This window comes from Callithrix jacchus, chromosome 8, assembly GCF_049354715.1.
Source record: "Callithrix jacchus isolate 240 chromosome 8, calJac240_pri, whole genome shotgun sequence".
In the NCBI taxonomy this organism is placed as follows: Eukaryota; Metazoa; Chordata; class Mammalia; order Primates; family Cebidae; genus Callithrix; species Callithrix jacchus.
The window spans coordinates 101,704,715-101,724,000 of NC_133509.1; the positions used below are offsets into that span (position 1 = coordinate 101,704,715).

The window sequence follows — 19,286 nt, forward strand, 5'->3', positions numbered from 1 at the left end:
ACTTTTATTTTATATTCAAGGATACATGTGCAGGGTTGTTATATAGGTAAACTCGTGTCATAGGGGTTTGTTGTACAGATTATTTTGTCACCCGGTATTAAGCCTAGTACCCTTTAGTTATTTTTCCTGATCTTCTCCCGCCTCTTAACCTCCAACCTCACATAGGCCCCAGTGTCTGTTGTTCCCCTCTATGTGTCCATGTGTTCTCATCATTTAGCTCCTGCTTATAAATGAGAATGTGTGGTATTTGGTTTTCTGTTCCTGGATTTGTTCACTTAGGATAATGGCCTCCAATTCCATCCATGTCCCTGCAAAGGACATTATCTTGTTCTTTTTGTGGCTGCATAGTATTCCATGCTATATATGTACATTTTCTTTATCCAGTCTACCATTGATGGGCATTTAGGTTGATTCTGTGTCTTTGCTATTGTGAATGGTGCTGTGATGAACATACACATTGCATGTGTCTTTATGATATAATGACTTATATTTCTTTGGGCATATACCCAGTAGTGGGATTGCTGGATCAAATGAGAGTTCTGTCTCAGCTCTTTGAGGAATTGCCACACTGCTTTCCCACAATGGTTGAACTAATATACACTCCTACCAATGGTGTATAAGTGTTCCTTTTTTCCTACAAACTCACCAGCATGTTATTTTTTGACTTTTAATAATAGCCATTCTGATGGGTGTGAGATGGTATCTCATTGTGGTTTTGGTTTGCATATCTCTAATAATCAGTGATGTTGAGCTTTTTTTCATGATTGTTGGCTTTATGTATGTCTTCTTTTGAAAAGTGTCTGTTTATATCCTTTGCCCACTTTTAAATCTGGTTGTTTATTTTCTTTTTGTACATTTGTTTAAGTTCCTTACAGATGCTGGATATTAGACTTTTGTCAGATGCATAGCTTGCAAAAATTCTCTCCCATTCTGTAAGTTGCCTGTTTACTCTGTTTATAGTTTATTTTGCTGTGCAGAAGTTTTTTAGTTTAATTAGATCCCATTGGCTTTTGTTGCAATTCCTTTTGGAATCTTTGTCATGAACTCTTTGCCCATTCCTGTGTCCAGAATGGTATTGCCTAAGTTGTCTTCCAGAGTTTCTATAGTTTTGGATTTTACCATAATGGTACCTTTAATATTAATGAAACTTATAAACGGAGAAAATGACTATAGAAAATTGTAACAAAAATCTATTTCAACTCTTCTATTGTACAATATGTTATGTACACTTATCACACCTTTTTAGTAGTAACTAAAATATGTATGTTTATTGATTCTGCAGTTTCCATACTATGTTCTATGAAACACTGGTATTCCAAAAATATTAATACCGTAGTAGTCCCCCCTCATCCACAGTTTCCCTTTCTGTAGTTTCATTTACATGCAGTCATCTGCCATCCAAAAATATTGATATTGAGAGAAAGACACCACATTTATATAACTTATATTACAATATATTATTATAGTTGTTCTATTTATTATTGTTAATCTATTACTGTCCGTAATTTAAAAATTAAAATTTATCATAGATATGTGGGTAGGAAAGGACAGTATGTAGAGAGTTAAGTACTATTTGCAGTTTCAGGCATCCAGTAGAAATCTTGGAACACATCCCCCACAGATAAGAAGGGACTACTGGAAAGATTCAAATAAGATGAATAAAAGGATTCTCAGGCCTCTCAGTTTTTTCACCAGCTTTCACCCAATGATGTCCTTCATCCTTCCTAAGCCACTAGCTCCAATGGTCACACTCCATCTCCTTCCATTACTAATAACTATCGCTCCTCTATAATTTTCATTTTGGTTAGCACTCTCATCAGTTGCCACTTCTTTCTATTTAACTCCCTTTAGTAACTCAACTGCAATAAATCTTTGTTCACTTTGGACCTCTGATTCTTTTTGATTGGCTCCTTCTTTCATTTCCCTCCTTACCCAGTTTACATTACATAGTCAGTGTAATACTCTGTTAAACATACCTTTAATTTTCATGTCCTTCTCTTGTCATACTGTCTTTCTTGGGTGAATAGTAGCCACCCATAGTTAACACATCCAAATCCTTAGAACTTTTAATTTTACCTTATAATGAAAACAGATATTTACAGATGTGATTTAGTTAAAGACCTTGAGATGCTATTCTGGATTACTAAGGTTGTCCTGAAATGCAATCACAAGTGTCCTTGTAAGAGAAAAGCAGAGAAAGATTTCATATAGACAGAAAAGAAGAAGACACACACAGGAAAAGGTGATAGGAACGGAAAGCAGAGATTAGAGTAACGTGACCACAATCAAGGAATACTGGCAGCCACCAGAAGCTTCAATAGGCCAGGAGAAGATTCTCCACTAAAGCCTCTGGAGGGAATGTGGACCTGCTAACACCATGATTTCTGCAATCAAGTATCTCGAATCTGATACTGATTGTAGAATTCTGGCCCCAGGACAGTGAGAGAATGAGTTTTTATTGTTTTAAGCCATGAAATCTGTAGGGACATACTACAGCAGCCACAGGCAACTAATACACTTGCCTAATTCATAAAACTGGTTAAATCCCAAGTTTTTGTCTATTTCGGACCTACTTCCTTGAAGCTGAACTTAACTGGAGAAAACCATGTAACCATACTGACTGATTCATCCTTAAATTTGTTATCACTAACTTTTTATTAGTCCATTGAATACAGCACTTACTTTATTTCTTTAGTCCAGGGATTGGCAGATGTTTTCTATAAAAGGCCAGTGGTAAAAATCTTAAACTGTGATGTACTCTATATGGTCTCTGTCACAGTTCTGCTAGGGCCAGGTTTTTGCCAGTCCCTGCTGTAGTCCATTTTTTCTCCCATTATATTACATGACTGTCATACCTGCCTCTGTTTCCTCAGACCTCCAACACCTTCTCCCCATTTCTTACTTCTTAGCTAGTCACCTTGCTTTCCATGTGATGGAGAAAAGTTATCAAAAGAGTGCATCCCTATGTTTCACTGCATCTTCACTTTCCTTCATCCGTCCAAATGCTTTGCCCTCTGTCATGTTTCTAATAATGAATATGCATGGAAGAACCATGGAGGCCTCTAAAAAGGTCAGGCCATCCATTTGTGCACATAATCCCACACCATCTCGTCTACCCAGAGACATAGGTCCAGCAATTGTTCTAGCTCCTGAATCTTTAATGTTCTCTTTCTACTTTATTTTTCTCATCAGCATACAAACATGATTTTATTGTTCTACCCTTTGAAAAAGCTTATCTGACCTCCTTTCTCCTTCCAGTTATTGTCCCATCTACCTTTTTCCCTTTATAGTAAAACTTCTCTTTATAGAGAGGTATAAAAAGTGTCTTTACCTTCTCTCTACAATTCCTCTCTTCCCATTCTTTTTATCTTCTTTTAAAAACTTACCATGTAAAATTTCAAACATACATAAAACTAGGAAAAATAGTTTAATTAAAGTTGCTATGTGCTAGTTACATAGTTTCAACAATTCATGGCCAAACTTGTTTCATCTCTACTCTCACTCAGTAAATATACTACTGTATTATTTTCAAACAAATTCCTGTCATGTATTTTATCCACAAATATTTTCATATGAAAAGATAACACCTCTTTAATTTTAAAATATAGCCACAATACCATTATCATACCTATAAAAAACTAACAGTTTTAGAATATCATTAAATACCCAACGAATGTTCTAATTTTCCTGATTTTTATCATAATCCTTTTTTTATTTTGACTACTGATTTGTTATAATCAGGATCTAAACAAAATTGTTTTGACTAGATACTTTTTTTTTTAGATGGAATCTTCCTCTGTTGCCAGGCTGGACTGCAGTGGCTCAATCTCGGCTCACTGCAACCTCTGACTCCCTGGTTCAAGTGATTCTCCTGCCTCAGCCTCCCAGGTAGCTGGGATTACAGGCATGCACCACCATGCCCAGCTAATTTTTATATCTTTAGTAGGATACGGTTTCACCATGTTGACCAGGATGGTCTCGATCTCCTGACCTCGGGATCCACCCTCCTCAGCCTCCCAAAGTGCTGGGATTACAGGTGTGAGCCACCGCACCTCGCCGACTAGATACGTTTTTTAAGTATTTTTAGATCTATGAGTTCCATTTTTTTACACCTATTTTTTTTTTCAGGTTACTTATTTGTTGAAAACACTGGGCCCTTTTCATTTTTTATCTACAGAGTCACATTCTGGAAGCTGGTGATTGCAAGGGTATGCAGTACTCTCCCTGTTTCTGTTTCCTGTACACTTGATCCCATTTCTCTTTAATTTATTGTTTGTTTGTAAGCAAGAATATTTCATAGGTGATGTGTATAGGTCTATCTGGAGGCATATACATTTGTCTCATCAATAGCAGCTATTGATGATCATTTCCTGGTTCGATAATTGTTTAGGGGGTTGACCATTTTTCTTGTACTCTCTCTAATCAGGGTTTAATTCCTACCATTCCAACAAAACTGTCTTCTTGAGTTACTAGTTGACTTATGAGCAGTATTTGACACACTTGCTCACTCCTGTCCTTGGCTCTCAGGTCTTTCCTCACTTAAAGTAAAGGTCATTGTTTTCCTAGAATTCTCCTACTATTCTTCCTATCTCACTGGCTGTTTCTTCATCTCTTTTTCAGGTGCTTCTTAATATTCAAGTAACTTAGGCCTCCTCTCTTAGACCACTTTTTTTTTTAACCTATATTCCCCTGGTGATTTCATACAAACTCATTACGTTAAGTATCACCTGTATACTAATGACTCCCAAATTGCAGCTCTAGAGTAACATCCCTCTGAACTCCAGATTTGTATATCCAACTACCAACTTGATACCTCTCCTTGGATATATAATGGAAATCCAAAACTACGCTTGTCCAGAACCTAAGTCTATCTTCCCCATCCCCTAAACTTTCTCTACTCACAGCCTTCTCCATTCCCCATTGATTGCAACAGTATCCTTCCAGTTTCTCAGGTTACAAATTTTGGAATTAATCTACCTTCAAAATATGTCCAGAATCTGACTATTCTTCACCACCTCCACTGTTATCAGTCTAGTTTAAGCCACCATCATATCTCGTATTGCTCATTGCAATAATCTCTTAATTAGTGGTCCTGCTTTACCCTTGCCAATCCCTACCCCACCCAGTCTATTTAACTAGCATCCAAAATTAGCCTTCTAAAACAGAAAAAAAAAAAAGAAATAAAATCATATGTGCTCAAAATTCTCTAATGGTTTCCCATGTCACTAAGAGAAATAAACATGGCTATTATAATGGCCTACAGGTAGCTATATGATCTCATATCATATTATTCCTTGGATTTCTCCCCCACTTCTTGATTCAGTTCTAGGCACTTAGGCTGTCTTATTGTTTCTAATAGTCACCAGGCACATTCATACCTTAGGGCCTTTGTACTTGCTGTTTATTCTACTTGGAATAATATTCTTTCAGATATCATATGGAGCTAGTTCTCGCTCTTTCAGGTGTTAACTTAAATGTCATCTTCTTGATAGTGTTCCTCAGCTATCTGATTTAAAAATTGCAATTCATCAACACATCCTATTCTTTTTTCTGTTTCATTTTTCTCCATAACACTTATTACCACCTATCATGCAATATAATTTATTTGGTTATTGCCTGTCTCTCTTCTACTTCCATACCAAAATGTAAATTCCATGAGAAAGGAATATTCATGTTTTATTTCCCAACATATCCCCAGTGGTGAAAATAATGCCTGGCTCACAGTAAGTGCTTAATTAATATTTATCAAATGAATTAGATTTACATATATTTTTATAACATTGGTTTAAACAAAGTTAAATAGATTTCTTTATTGCAAAACTTCCTAGGGACTTTAACATGCTAATAAGATTATGAGGATTAGCTCCAACAAAGGAATTTAACATGTTGGCTTCTTAAACTTTAGATAGATAGATATAGATAGATAGATAGATAGATAGATAGATAGATAGATAGATGACACACACACGCACTCACACACATACACACACATATAACTTTGGGATTGTAGGGGAGAGCATCTATTCACATCTCAACACAATTTGGAGATTGCTACTTTAACTACTCATTCAGCAGACATGTATTTAGTACCTGTATGACATTATCCTAGGCATTGTGTAGAATTCAAAAATTCATCAAACTGGGATCCTATTCTTAGGGAGTTTACACTCTAGGAAAAAAAAAAAAAAAACTAAAGCATATGAACAAGTGGTCAACCTGCTTCAAATATGCTTCTTTTCTACTCTTAGCCTCTCAAGCCAGAAACCTGTATTTACCCTTGACTCCTCTTTTGTCTAAATTCTCAGTGTGTATGTCATCCATTGTTAATTCCTGTTAATTCTAGCCTCTAGAATATCTCTTGAATTGATGTACTTTCTCCATCCCCACACTCCCATTCTGGGAGAAGCCACAGTTAACTACAGGTGGGCCATAGTCCCATTTGACTTCTTAGATAGCAGGCCCTGCTTTTACTCTTTGACCCTGTGGTAGGCAGAATTTTGGACTCATGGCTTTAACCTGGCTTTGTTACTCCTGTGAATAAGTTATGTTATATAGCAAAAGAGACATTGCGGATGACCTTAAAATAGGGAGGTTATCCTGCATTATTTGGTTGAGCCCAATATATCTCTTGAGCCCCTAAAAGCAGAGAGAAGGGCAAAAGAGGAAGTCAGAGAGATTGGAAACATTATTTCTTTATGTCAGATTATTTCAAAGATGTATTCGAATAATGAACAAATGAATAATAGCCAAATTCACAGGTGCACATATAGCACTATTTCTTCCCAGAGAGAATTGATTTTTCCCATCATAATGACCAATTTAATATTCTTCTTTAAAATAATGAACTTTATCACCTCAGCCCTGTTATTTCTGATGTATATTTTTAAGAATCAAATAATTTTTAAAAGAATCAGATGTAATAGAAAAATGAAAATAAATTTTTAAACAAAAAGCAATAATGTGTACTTTCAAATAAATACAATCTTTAAAATCTTTCCCTTGGTATGTTTACAATACACAGATACTTTTTGCCTCAGTGTTGAAAAACTTCTTGCAGTTTATTCTAGATATGATTTAATATATGAGCACATTAGAAAAATTAATGTCATGCCCTTGAAATCACAGGACATTTTTTCCCTTTCCTTCTTTATTCCTTTATTTCCTTCATTGCTGTTTAATCCAGACCATTTCCTTCCTCTGCCATTTGGCTCAATGGTCTCCCCAGAGAAGACTGCCGCTGTGCAGACTGAATGGCCTATAAAGAGCGGAGCTACTCCTACTTTGGGGAGTGCAATGGGGCAGACTTGTCTCATGAAAAATATGTGAGGAAAAAGGTGGAAAGTAGTTAAGTTCATTTGTGTGCTTTTTACATGCTGAAGCCTGATAAAACAGGCATAGTTGAGTATCAAGAAAATAAATTAGACACAAGAAAATAAATCACTACCAATAATAGACTTGCTTTCTAACAAACCTTAGAATTTTTGATTTGGGGAAATGTTTGATAATATCTTTCCTAGATCATGACACTCTTTTGCTTTAGAAATTAGACATCAGTGAAGTAAGATGTTTTTGTTTTGTTTTGTTTTGTTTTTTAAGAAGTGTACTCTCACTGTGTTGTACAGGCTGGTCTCAAACTCCTGGCCTCAAGAGATCCTCTTGCATTGGCTTCCAGAGTTTGAGATAACTGGCGTGAGCCAGTGAACCTAGCCCTGAAGTCAGTTCTAAATATTGTCAAACATATAGCATATTATTGTCACTGGGCCCTAGATAATCTTTATATTTTGCCATCTTGACCACTGACATAAAGTTATTGAGCGTTATATATCTACACAGTTTTAGTATAGACATTATTTGGAATAATTTCTGTAATCTTGTCATTGTGATTTCCTAAAGTGTTGCACCACAAGGAAGAAAATAATTTGAATGCAATTAGAAAAAAAATTAACTTTTATTTTTATTCCAAAGCATTAGTAAGACATGGTCAGCAATAATGCATATATTTTACCTTATTTATTAAACTTGTAGTGCTTCCCAACACATTTCTTCCTGAGGTTGGACGTTTTTATAATATGAATTTATTTAGCATTTTTGCACCTGTGCATATTTTTTTGTCTCAAAAAGTCTTATATTCCACTTATGTTGTTTAATGAGCTGTTTAGTCAGTGTGTGATTCTCAGTTGGGAACTTTCAAAGTGATTGAACATAATTTTTCTCTAACCCAACTTTTATTCCTGTTTGATTTTATATATGATTTCCATAATTATATTATGGTTCAAATAGAGCAAACCAGAGGTTCTTCCTTTGTACTGTTAACATATATCCACTTTTCACCTATTTTTTTCTCTGTTAAAAAATTTAATAAATATAGCTATATTTGGAAATGATACAAAAGTATACTTTATTTAGAATACTGTATGAAAATTTCAAATGTTGTCTTTTATTTTATTTTATTGAGATGGAGTCTCGTTGTCACCAGGGTGGAGTGCAATGGTGCAATCTTGGCTCACCACAATCTCCACCTCCTGGGTTCACATGATTCTTTTGCCTCAGCCTCCTGAGTAGCTGGGACTACAGGCGCTCTCCACCACACCCAGCTAATTTTTGTATTTTTAGTAGAGACAGGGTTTCACCATGTTGGCCAGGATGGTCTTCATCTCTTGACTTTGTGATCTGCCCGTCTTGGCCTCCCAAAGTGCTGGGACTACAGGTGTGAGCCACTGCTCCCAGCTGTCTTTTGTAAAATTATAACTCCAGCTCTGCTCAGATGCTATACCTTTGCTTTAAAACATGCCTTTTCTCTGAATGCTACTGAAATTGTGAGATATAAACCTATACATTCTTTTTTTCTCTTTCCAACTTTTATTTTAGTTCAGGGTGAATATTTGCAGGTTTGTTACATGGGTACATGTTACAGGGTTTGGTGTACAGATAATTTTGTCACCCAGGTAATAAGCATAGTTTTTTGATTCTCACTCTCCACCCTCAAATAGGCCCTGGTGTCTGTTTAAAACCTGTAAATGCTTAACTTGTCCCAAGGGAATAAAATTTAGAGAACAGTTGATTTATAGACTTTTTCTCCAAGAAATTATATTTTGAAAGATTGATGCATATATTAACATTTTATGTTATATGTGACAGATTATGGTTTGACCTAAACATTGCTCAATAATTTATTTTTGAAGGAAGGTTTTGTTTTTGTTTTTGTATTGTGTTATTTTGTATTGACATTACAAAAAAATTTATGTCATTTATTTGAGATACATGTTGATTTTATAGCACCCAATCAGTCTTTTAATAAGTCAAAAGGTACTCTGAGAAAGAAATAGTTGTTGAATGAATCATTAAAATAATCAGTAACAGACATATCATTGAATTAGATATTCTCTGTTTCTTGATGTTATAATTTTACTATTTGTTTTCTTAATATTGCAAATTTTAAAATAAACGAGTGATAAATTACATTAGTAGGAGATATAATTTCTTAGAACAATGTTAGATTTTTAAAATTAAAACTGGGAGCTACGGCTTTGTATTCTACTACAGAACCTTAAGCATAGAAAGCACTACAAATAATCATTTACAGAATTAATTGATTGTATGTCCATGTTAAGTAGGGCTTGAAGTTTAGACTTTGTATTTAATAGAGACTTTACAATGATATTGAAAACTTTGGCATCATTCAGACGACAGGATCTTCCTGGGGAAATAAAATAGGAATAATGCTACTTAATATTAGTTAAAATGATTTCTTATAACTTTTATAAATGGCAGGAATTGAGCGAAATACAGTGATATTTTTAGAACATTCTGTTCTAAGCAAGACTAATTCATTAAGGTTTAATGTGTAAATCAATATTTTGGCCTCTTATAGAAATCAATAAACACATGCTCCTCCAGTCAAAGTGAAAGCTTTAAGACTATAACACTGCCCAAAGATATCTAGGAATTATTTTATTTAAAAAACCATGGTATATCATATTGTTTATGACAAAAATTTAGGAGAAACATTATTAAAATAAACATACCATTTTTTTGTAGACAATGGATTTGCTGAAGATCTTGGTAAAAATTCTCATGTTTAGCTCCTTTGACATCATTCATTAATACACCAAAAATTTGTTAATCTGCCAAGCTTTGACTACTCACTATGTGCTAGAAATGCAAAGGTAACTAAAATATTACAGGTACCTTTGTAATCTAATGGAAGATATCAATCTCTAAATAAATATTGCAATAATGGGACAGATGTTGTAATTTAGATATGAGTAAGGCTCTATTCAATCAGCAGAGAAAGTGCTTATCTCTGCGTTCAGATGTCAGATAAGTCTTCAGAAGTTATATTAAATCTTGAAAGATGATTAGGAGTTTGTGGGCTGGAGAAGAACATTCAGGACAAGGGTCATATAAAGATACAAGAGTACAAAATTGATACATTTATGAAACTACTGATAATTAATCATTGCAAGAATGTAGAGGGAATGTGAAATAATGAGACAAGAAATGGAACCAGGAATGAGGTTTATAATGGAAATTTAACTTGTTAAGGTATTACACTTTACTTAAAGGTGTGACATGATGAAAAATTACATTTTAGAAGGATCAGACTTAAGCATCTGTGATGAGGATATTATTAAAATGTATTTCCACATAAGCAAAGGCAAGTAGAAATATGACTTAGTCACTAATTGCTGTAGGAACTGAGAAGAATGCATCCACGATTTCCATATTTTTGACATGAGCTACTGAATTAATTAATATTTACCATAACAAAAATGGGGGAAAACTAGAGGAAAAGCAGATTTGAGTGGGGGCAGAAAATGAAAATATTTCTGAGCCATCCTGAATTACCTTTAAACATTACTATTCTTAAATGAACATGGGCCAAGTATTTTTTCCTGGAATAGTTTCTTAATGGCAATAATCACTACCTACATATTTATTAATTTTGATTATTATGATATTTCATTCAGAAAAGTAATAAAATTTAAAATATATTAAAGGAACTTATATTAAGGTAGTAGTAGTATTATGACATTTAATACAGTAAGTTAGGAGAGCCACATGCAGTCATGTTTTATTTTACAATTGCTGATAATACACAAAAGGCATAGAACATTGTACAGGATAAATGGTAATATTAGGCCACAGAAAATACATTTTAAAATACATTTTAAAAGTTTGAAATCTTACAAAGTATAGTCTCTGACCACAAGAGAATAAAGCTAAAACTCAACCAAATATATATATTATATATATAAAAATATATATAGGCTGGTCCGAGTGCAGTGGTGTTTACAACTAATTGATCACAACCAGTTACAGATTTCTTTGTTCCTTCTCCACTCCCACTGCTTCACTTGACTAGCCTTAAAAAAAATAAAAAATAAATAAAAATAAATAAAAAATATATATAAAATATATATATGTACACACATACACACACACAGGCCAGGTGTGGTGGCTTATGCCTATAAACCCAGCACTTTAGGAGGCCAAGGCAGGTGAATCACTAGGTCAGGAGTTTGAGACCAGCCTGACCAACAGAGTGAAACCCCAGTCTCCATTAAAAATACAAAAATTAGTCGGGAATGGTGTTGCATGCCTGTAATCCCCACTGCTCAGGAGGCTGTAGCAGGAGAATCATGTCAACCTGGGAGGCAGTGGTTGCAGTGAGCAGAGATCATGCCATTGCACTCCAGTCTGGGTGACAGAGCAAGACTCCGTCTCAAAAAAAAACAAAAACAAAAAAACAACTAGAAAATTTACAATATGGAGAAATTAAACTCTTAAATAAACAATGGTTTATAGAAGAAATCACAAGTATAATTCAGAAATACCTTGGGGCAAATGAAAACAAAAACAGAACATATGAGAACTTACTGGATGTGGTGAAAGCAGTGCTAAGAGGGAAATTAATACCTAGAAATGTTTACATTAAAAAGAAAGAAGCATCTCAATTACCTTAACCTGATGCTTTGATGAACTGGAAAAAGAAGTCAAAACAAACCCAAAGCTAGCAGATGGAGCTATGTAGGAGCAGGGATATTGTATGATATTGCAGTTAAGTTGGTATCAACTCAAACTAGATTGTTATAAATTTAGAATGTTAAATATATTTCTTCCCCAGGATAATCACCAAAAAAGTATCTAAAAGATACAGACTAAAGGAAATGAGAAGGGAGTGAAAATGATTCACTGGAAGAAAACAGAAGAGAAAATAGCTAAACACAATAGAAGGCAATAATGAAACAAAAGAAGGCAATAAAGATTAGAGTGGAAATAATGAAATACAGAATCAAAAAACAATAAAGAGTAATGGAAATCAAAACTTGGTTTTTTGAAGAAATCATCAGCCAGGCATGGTGGCTCATGCCTGTAATCCCAGCACTTTGGGAGGCCAAGGTTTGTGGATGACCTGAGGTCCAGAGTGCGAGGCCAATGTGGCCAACATGGTGAAACCCCATCTCTACTAAAAATGCAAAAATTAGTCAGGCATGGTGGCAGGCACCTGTAATCCCAGCTACTCAGGTGGCTGAGGCAGGAGAATTGCTTGAGCCTGGGACGCAGTGGTTGCAGTGAGGTGAGATCGCACCACTGCACTCCAGCCTAGGTGACAGAGTGAGACTCTGTCTCAAAAAAAAAAAGAAAAGATCATCAGAACTGACAAACTGTTAGCCAGTTTGACTTAGGGAAAAATTGAGAAGATGCAAACACTAAAATCAGAAAAGAAAGTGGGAACATTACTAACCTTACAGAAATAAAAAGGATTGTAAGAGAATACTATGAACAATTGTGTGCCAACAGATTAGATAATTTAGATGAAGTGGACAAATTCTTAGAAACCAATGAATTATGTAAAATAATTAACACCAGTCTGTCTTAAACTCTTCTGAAACATAGGAGAAAACACTTTCTCATTCTGTGAGACCAGCATTACTTTGCTAGCAAAGCCAGAGTAAGACATCACAAGAAAGGAAAATTACATGTCAGTATCCCTTGTGAATATGGATGTGAAAACACTAGCAACTGAATCCAATAGCATATTAAAAGGATTATGTACTATGACCAAGTAGGAATATACCAGGAATGCAAGAGTGGTTCAACATAAGAAGTTAATTACTGTAGTATACTATGTCAATAGAATGAATGAAAACAAACAAAAAAAGATCATCTTATCTGACAAACAAAAAACAAAAATCCAACAACACACTTCTATGGTAAAAACATGCAGAACACCAAGAAAAGAAGGGAATTTCCTTAACATGATAAAAGGGCATCTACGAAAAACCCGCAGCTAACATCATTATACTCAGTGATGAAAAACTAAAGGTTTTCTTTTTATATCAGGAACAAGGCAGATATTCCTGTTTTCACTACTGCTGTTCACCATTGTACTGCAAGTTCTAGCCAGAACAGGTGGGCAAAGAAAAAATGTCATCTACACTGAAAAGGAAGAAGTAAAACTATGTCTGTTCACAGGTAACATGTTGCTACATATAAAACTTTCCTTAATTCATAAGAATGCTATTAGAGTCAATGAATGAGTTCAGCAAAATTGCAGGATACAAGCTGACCACACAAAAATAATTTGTGTTTCTATATACCAGCAATAAACAATCCAAAAAGGAAATAAAAATAATTTCATTTAAAATCAAATCTGAAAACTCCTAGGAATAAATTTAACTAAGGAGATGAAAGACATTGAAAATTATAAAATACTGCTGAAGGAAATTAAACAAGACCTAAATAAGTGGAAAAACATCCCATGTTTATGGAATAAAAGAGTTAATATTTTTTAAAATGTCAGTACTACCCAAAGTTATCTACAGATTCAATATAATTCCTATATTCTAGTTGTCATTTTTTTTTGCAGAAATAAGCCAAACCTAAAATTTATATGACATTTCAAGGGGTCCCAAGTAGTCAAGACAGTCTTGAAAAAGAACAATATTGGAAGACTCACACTTCCTAACTTCAAAATTTACTACCACGCTTAGAGTAATCAAGACAGTGTGGTATTGACATAAAACTATACCTGCAGACTGGGCACAGTGGCTCACACCTGTAATCCCAGCACTTTGAAAGGCCAAGGTGGGCAGATCACAAGGTCAAGTGATTGAGACTATCCTGGCTAACATGGTGAATCCCTGTCTCTACTAAAAATACACACAGAAAAAGAATATCCAGGAGTGGTGGCACACGCTTGTAGTCTCAGCTACACAGGAGGCTGAGACAGGAGAATCACTTGAACCCAGGAGGCTGAGGTTTCAGTGAGCCAAGATCACACCACTGCATTTCAGTCTGGGTGACAGAGTGAGACTCCATCTCAAAAAACGAAACCTAAAACAAGAAGTACACCTGTAGACCAATGGAATAGAACTGAAGATATAGAAATGAACCCATGCATCTATGACCAATTGATTTTTGACAAGGGTGCCAAGTCAAAGCCTCGACAGTGGCTTTGAGAAAGGAGTTTCCTCAACAGCCAGTTTTTCACATGCAAAATAAATGACCCATACCTCACACCATATAGAAAAATGAACTCAAAATGGATTAGTGACCTAAATACAAGAGCTAAAACCATAACTCTCTTAAGAAAACAGGGATAAATCTTCATTGCCTTGGGTTTGGCAGTGGATTTTTATATATGACCACAATAATGTAAGCAACAGAAGAAAAAAATAGATGAATTAGACTTCATCAAAATTTAAGTTTTGTGCACCAGACAACGTAAGAAAGTGAAAAGACAATCTATAGAATGGGAAAATATTTTAAAACCATATATCTGATAAGGGTTTAAAATCCAGAATATGTAAATAACTTGTACAACTCAGCAACTACAAAAAACAACCTAATTTTAAATGGGCAGAGGACTTGATTTTCTCCATATATATACAAATGGCCAATAAGACATAAAAAGATCCTCAGCATCACTAGTCAGTAGAGAAATGCAAATTCAAGCTACAGTGAGAGGCTATGTCACACCCACTAGGATGATCATTAAAAAATAATGAAAATAACAATTTTGACAAGGATGTGGAGAAATTAGACCCTCATGTATTGCTCAAGGAAATATATAATACAGCCACTGTAAAAAACAGCTTGGTGGTTACTCAGAAAGCTAGGCATAGAATGACCAAGCAATTCTACCTCCTAGGTATATACCTAAAAAAATTAAAAAGAGGGACTCAAACAGACACTTAAATGCCAGTGTTCAACATAACATTGTTCACACTAGCCAAAAGATGGAAACAATTCAAACATCTATCAACAGATGAATGAATAAATAAAATGTGGTATGCATATGTATTGAAGTATTATTCAGCCATAAAAGGGAATAAAGTTCTGCTATATGTTACAACATGAAATAATTTTGAAAACTTAATGCTGAGTGATATAAGCCAGACACAAGAGGACAAATATTGTATGATTCCACTTACGTAATATCTCTAGAACAGACATATTCACAGAAGCAGAAAGTAGATTACAGGTTACCAGGAGCTGAGGTGAGAGGTAAATGGAGAATTACTGCGTAATGTTTACAGTTTCTGTTTTGAGTGATGCAAATGTTTTGGAAATAGTAACGATACACAATATTGTGAATGTATTTAATGCCACTGAATTGCATACTTTAAAATGGTCAGAATGCAAGTTTGTTAAATATAGTTTGCAATAACAAGATTAAAAGGAAAACCAAAGTAGTTATCTGTGAATGTGAAATTTATTTCTGGACTTTATTGTATTCTATTTTATATGTCTACCCTATGTGAGTACTACATTGTCTTGATTGCTATAAGCTTTGTAGTAACTTTAAATCAGGAAGTGAGACTCCTTCAACTTTATTCTTTTGAAGTTTGTAACTATTCTGTGTCCCTCGAATTTCCATATCAATTTTAGAATCCTCTTGTCAATTTGTAGAACTGCATTATTAAGCCCAGCTCTGCCACTCCTAATTGTGGAATTTTTGAAAAATTACTTGTCTGATTTTTTTCATAATCATTTGTGTAGGTTATAAGAATTAAATGAGAAAATACATGTAAAGTATAACATAATGCCTGGCACATAGTAAGTGCTAAATACTTGTAGTAGTATTTCAACTATTACTACCACTATCACTGCCAATGTAATACTATTTTTACAAATTGACTGTAGTAAAATAGAACTATGTTTTACCCCAGAGCGAATTCTTTCTTCAACAATGAGAAGGACAGTGTAATGTAATAGAACAGGAAATTTGGAGTGAGTTATTATCTAGGCCTGAGTGCAGTAACTGAAATACTGATAGCATATTAAACTATCTGTGTTTAATGAAGTCATGAAAGCAGAAATGTCATTTTCAGAAACCAGTTCAGAGGTCAAAACTACTAGTTGGTAAAGTTATTATTTTGGTTATAGTCAGGTAGTAGAAAGAAATGTTGAGCTGAAGTAGGTTTATTAGTGAACAGGTGTTTTTAGTAATGTAGATGACTCCATTGTTTCTTTTAGTTTTTTTCTAGATTATTTCTAGTTTCTGGGATTTTTTTTTCTGGTGTTTATATCAACTTTTATCTCCTTTCTCATTTCTATGTTTAGCATAATATGGAAGCCCTCCAAGTTTATTCTATTTTTTAGCCACTCGAGCTATCTTAGAATGATCTTGTTTACTACATTACTGGTATACCTTATATAAAGTCAATTAAGTTAAAATTTATTTGTTTCCACCATTCAATCATGGTATTTTAAGTCTAAGAAATAATTCTCGGGAAGCAGGGGAAAAAATAAAATAAATAAATTCTATTTTATTTATTAAATAAAATCTAAGAAATAATTCTCAAATCAATATTTGAACACTAGTTTCATTAGTAAGAATAAATGGTAATAAATATTAAAGAGGCTTAATGCATACATAATAAAAATCATTCGGTTGGATTTTATTTTTAAATAGAAACCAGAATGGTATTTATTATTTTACATTTGGGAGAGGAGATATCCTAAAGGATCTAGAAAACATAAGTCTCTTATGTATGATACTCCTTTTTCTGTTACCGAGGTGTACTTATAAGCTCAAATAAGTATTCAGAAGGTTCCTTTGCAAGCACTGAATTGGAACAAAAGCAGTTAAGTAATTTGGAGTTTAATAGCCTAGAGTACCTGATAGAGATGTGATGGGACCCACAAATACCCTGTATGTAATTTTAAAGTTTCTAAGTAGCCACATCTTAAAAAGTAAAAATAAGCAGATAAAATTAATTTTAATAAATATATGTAACCCAGTATATCTAAAATGTTATTTTAACATGTGCTCAATACATTGAAATTATTCTTTTTTTAATACTAAGAATTCAAAATCTGGTGTGTACTTTACACTGACGCACATCTCAACTCATTCATTAGCTAGTTTCTCAGTTGCTTAAGAATTGCTCAATGTCTCTGTGTCTCAGTTTCCCAATTTTTATAATAGAGATAATTGCAAGGATTAAATCAGATAATATACATGATACATACCTCAACCATGATTTTATATAAAGCTTAGTTGCTTTCTAATATTTCAAATTGGTGAATATGACATATAATGGCATCACTGTCTCAAAGCAAAGAACATTTTAAGGATTAAATTATCTGTAATTCCCAAATTCTCATCTCTTCCCCCTGGACAGTGCTGGGCACACACATCTCTCTGACTCCCTGTTCAAATTACTTTAAAAAAGAAGCAAAGTCAATGTTGTTTCAACAGTTGTTGCAAATGTACCACACTAATGCAAGATGTTAGTATCAGGAAAACAGGGTTGTGGGGAAGGAAGGGAGGGAATATGTGAATGCTCTAATTTCTGCTCAATTTTTTTTGTAAACCTAAAACTACTCTTAAGAAGTAAAAGCTATGATTTCTTTTTTTTTTTTTTAAAAAAGCAAACATCATGTTTGCCATCAGTTCCTCATGCATGTTAGATGTGACAGAATACAGCGGTAAAAGTGGCAGTTTCAGCATTATTAATAACATCAATATGAGGAGTGTAGTTATGGGTAAAAATCTAACTTAACATTTTCAGTAGTCATTCATTATCTACCTCTTTTAAACTAATAAATGGAAAACGTATGCACAAAATGGTTGTTTTTCCTCCATGGTTGTTGGGGTGAAAACTGGGAATTACTGGTAGCATTCTGATGGTAATGGCAGAAATCTTCCGTATTTTTTAAACACTATTGCTGGTTTTGAGAATATTTTCTTCTCCTAATTTCAGGTTGGGTGGGACTATATCAGCATACAAGATAGTACCAGACGAAATAGAAGAAATCAAGGTATAGTATGGCATTTTTCACCTTCACAAAGACTTAGCATCTTGGTCAGGGTTGGGGAAGAATTGCTTTTTCTTTCTTTTTTTTTTGTTTTTTGTTTTTTAATTATACTTTAAGTTCTGGGGTACATGTGCAGATCTTGCAGGATTGTTACATAGGTATACACATGCCATGGTGGTTTGCTGCCTCTGTCACCCCTTCACCTACATTAGATATTTCTCCTAATGTTATCCCTCCCCAACCTTGCCACCCACTGCTATCACTCCCCTAGTCCCCCACCCTCCAACAGACCCCAGTGTGTCATGTTCCCCTCCCTGTGGTTGATGTGTTCTAATTGTTCAACACCCACTTATGAATAAGAACATGTGGTGTCTTGTTTTCTGTTCTTGTGTCAGTTTGCTGAGAATGATGGTTTCCAGATTCATCCATGTCCCTGCAAAGGACATGAACTCATCCTTTTTATGGCTGCATAGTATTCCATGGTGTATATGTGCCACATTTTCATTATCCATTCTATCCTTGATGGGCATGTGGGTTGGTTCCAACCATCTGCTATTGTAAACAGTGCTGCAGTGAACATAGGTATGCATATATCTTCATAATAAAACAATTTGTAATCTTTTGGGTATTTACCCAGTAATGGGATTGCTGGGTCAAATGGCATTTCTATTTCTACATCCATGAGGAACCGTGACACTGTCTTCAACAATGGTTGCACTAATTTACACTCCCACCAACAGTGTAAAATCATTCCTATTTCTCCATATCCTTTCCAGCATCTGTTGTTGACCAATTTTTTAATGATCGCCATTCTAACTGGCATAAGATGGTATCTCAATGTTATTTTGATTTACATTTCTCTAAAGACCAGTGATGATAAAGCTGGAGGCATCACGCTATCTGACTTCAAACTATACTATAAGACAGCAGTAATCAAAACAGCATGGTGCTGGTACCACAACAGAGATACAGACCGTTGGAACAGAACAGAGGCACAGACCATTGGAACAGAA

The 19,286-nt window shown here is 34.5% G+C and overlaps 1 protein-coding gene across 50 annotated transcripts in view; it reads left to right on the forward strand.

The window, feature by feature from the left end:
• Positions 1 to 19,286, forward strand: part of GPHN (gephyrin) — a 689,342-nt gene that overhangs the window by 243,980 nt on the left and 426,076 nt on the right. For 43 of the 50 annotated variants that reach the window (XR_013521272.1, XM_078335184.1, XM_078335182.1 and 40 more), the window contains one exon: positions 18,219 to 18,276. The exons of the other annotated variants lie outside the window; for them this stretch is intronic. Coding sequence is in view for 32 of the 43 variants with exons in the window: in XM_009006165.5 (XP_009004413.1) it covers positions 18,219 to 18,276 (58 nt within the window). In the remaining 11 variants the exon portion in view is untranslated. The remainder of the gene's footprint in view (positions 1 to 18,218; positions 18,277 to 19,286) is intronic. 50 annotated transcript variants of the gene reach the window in all.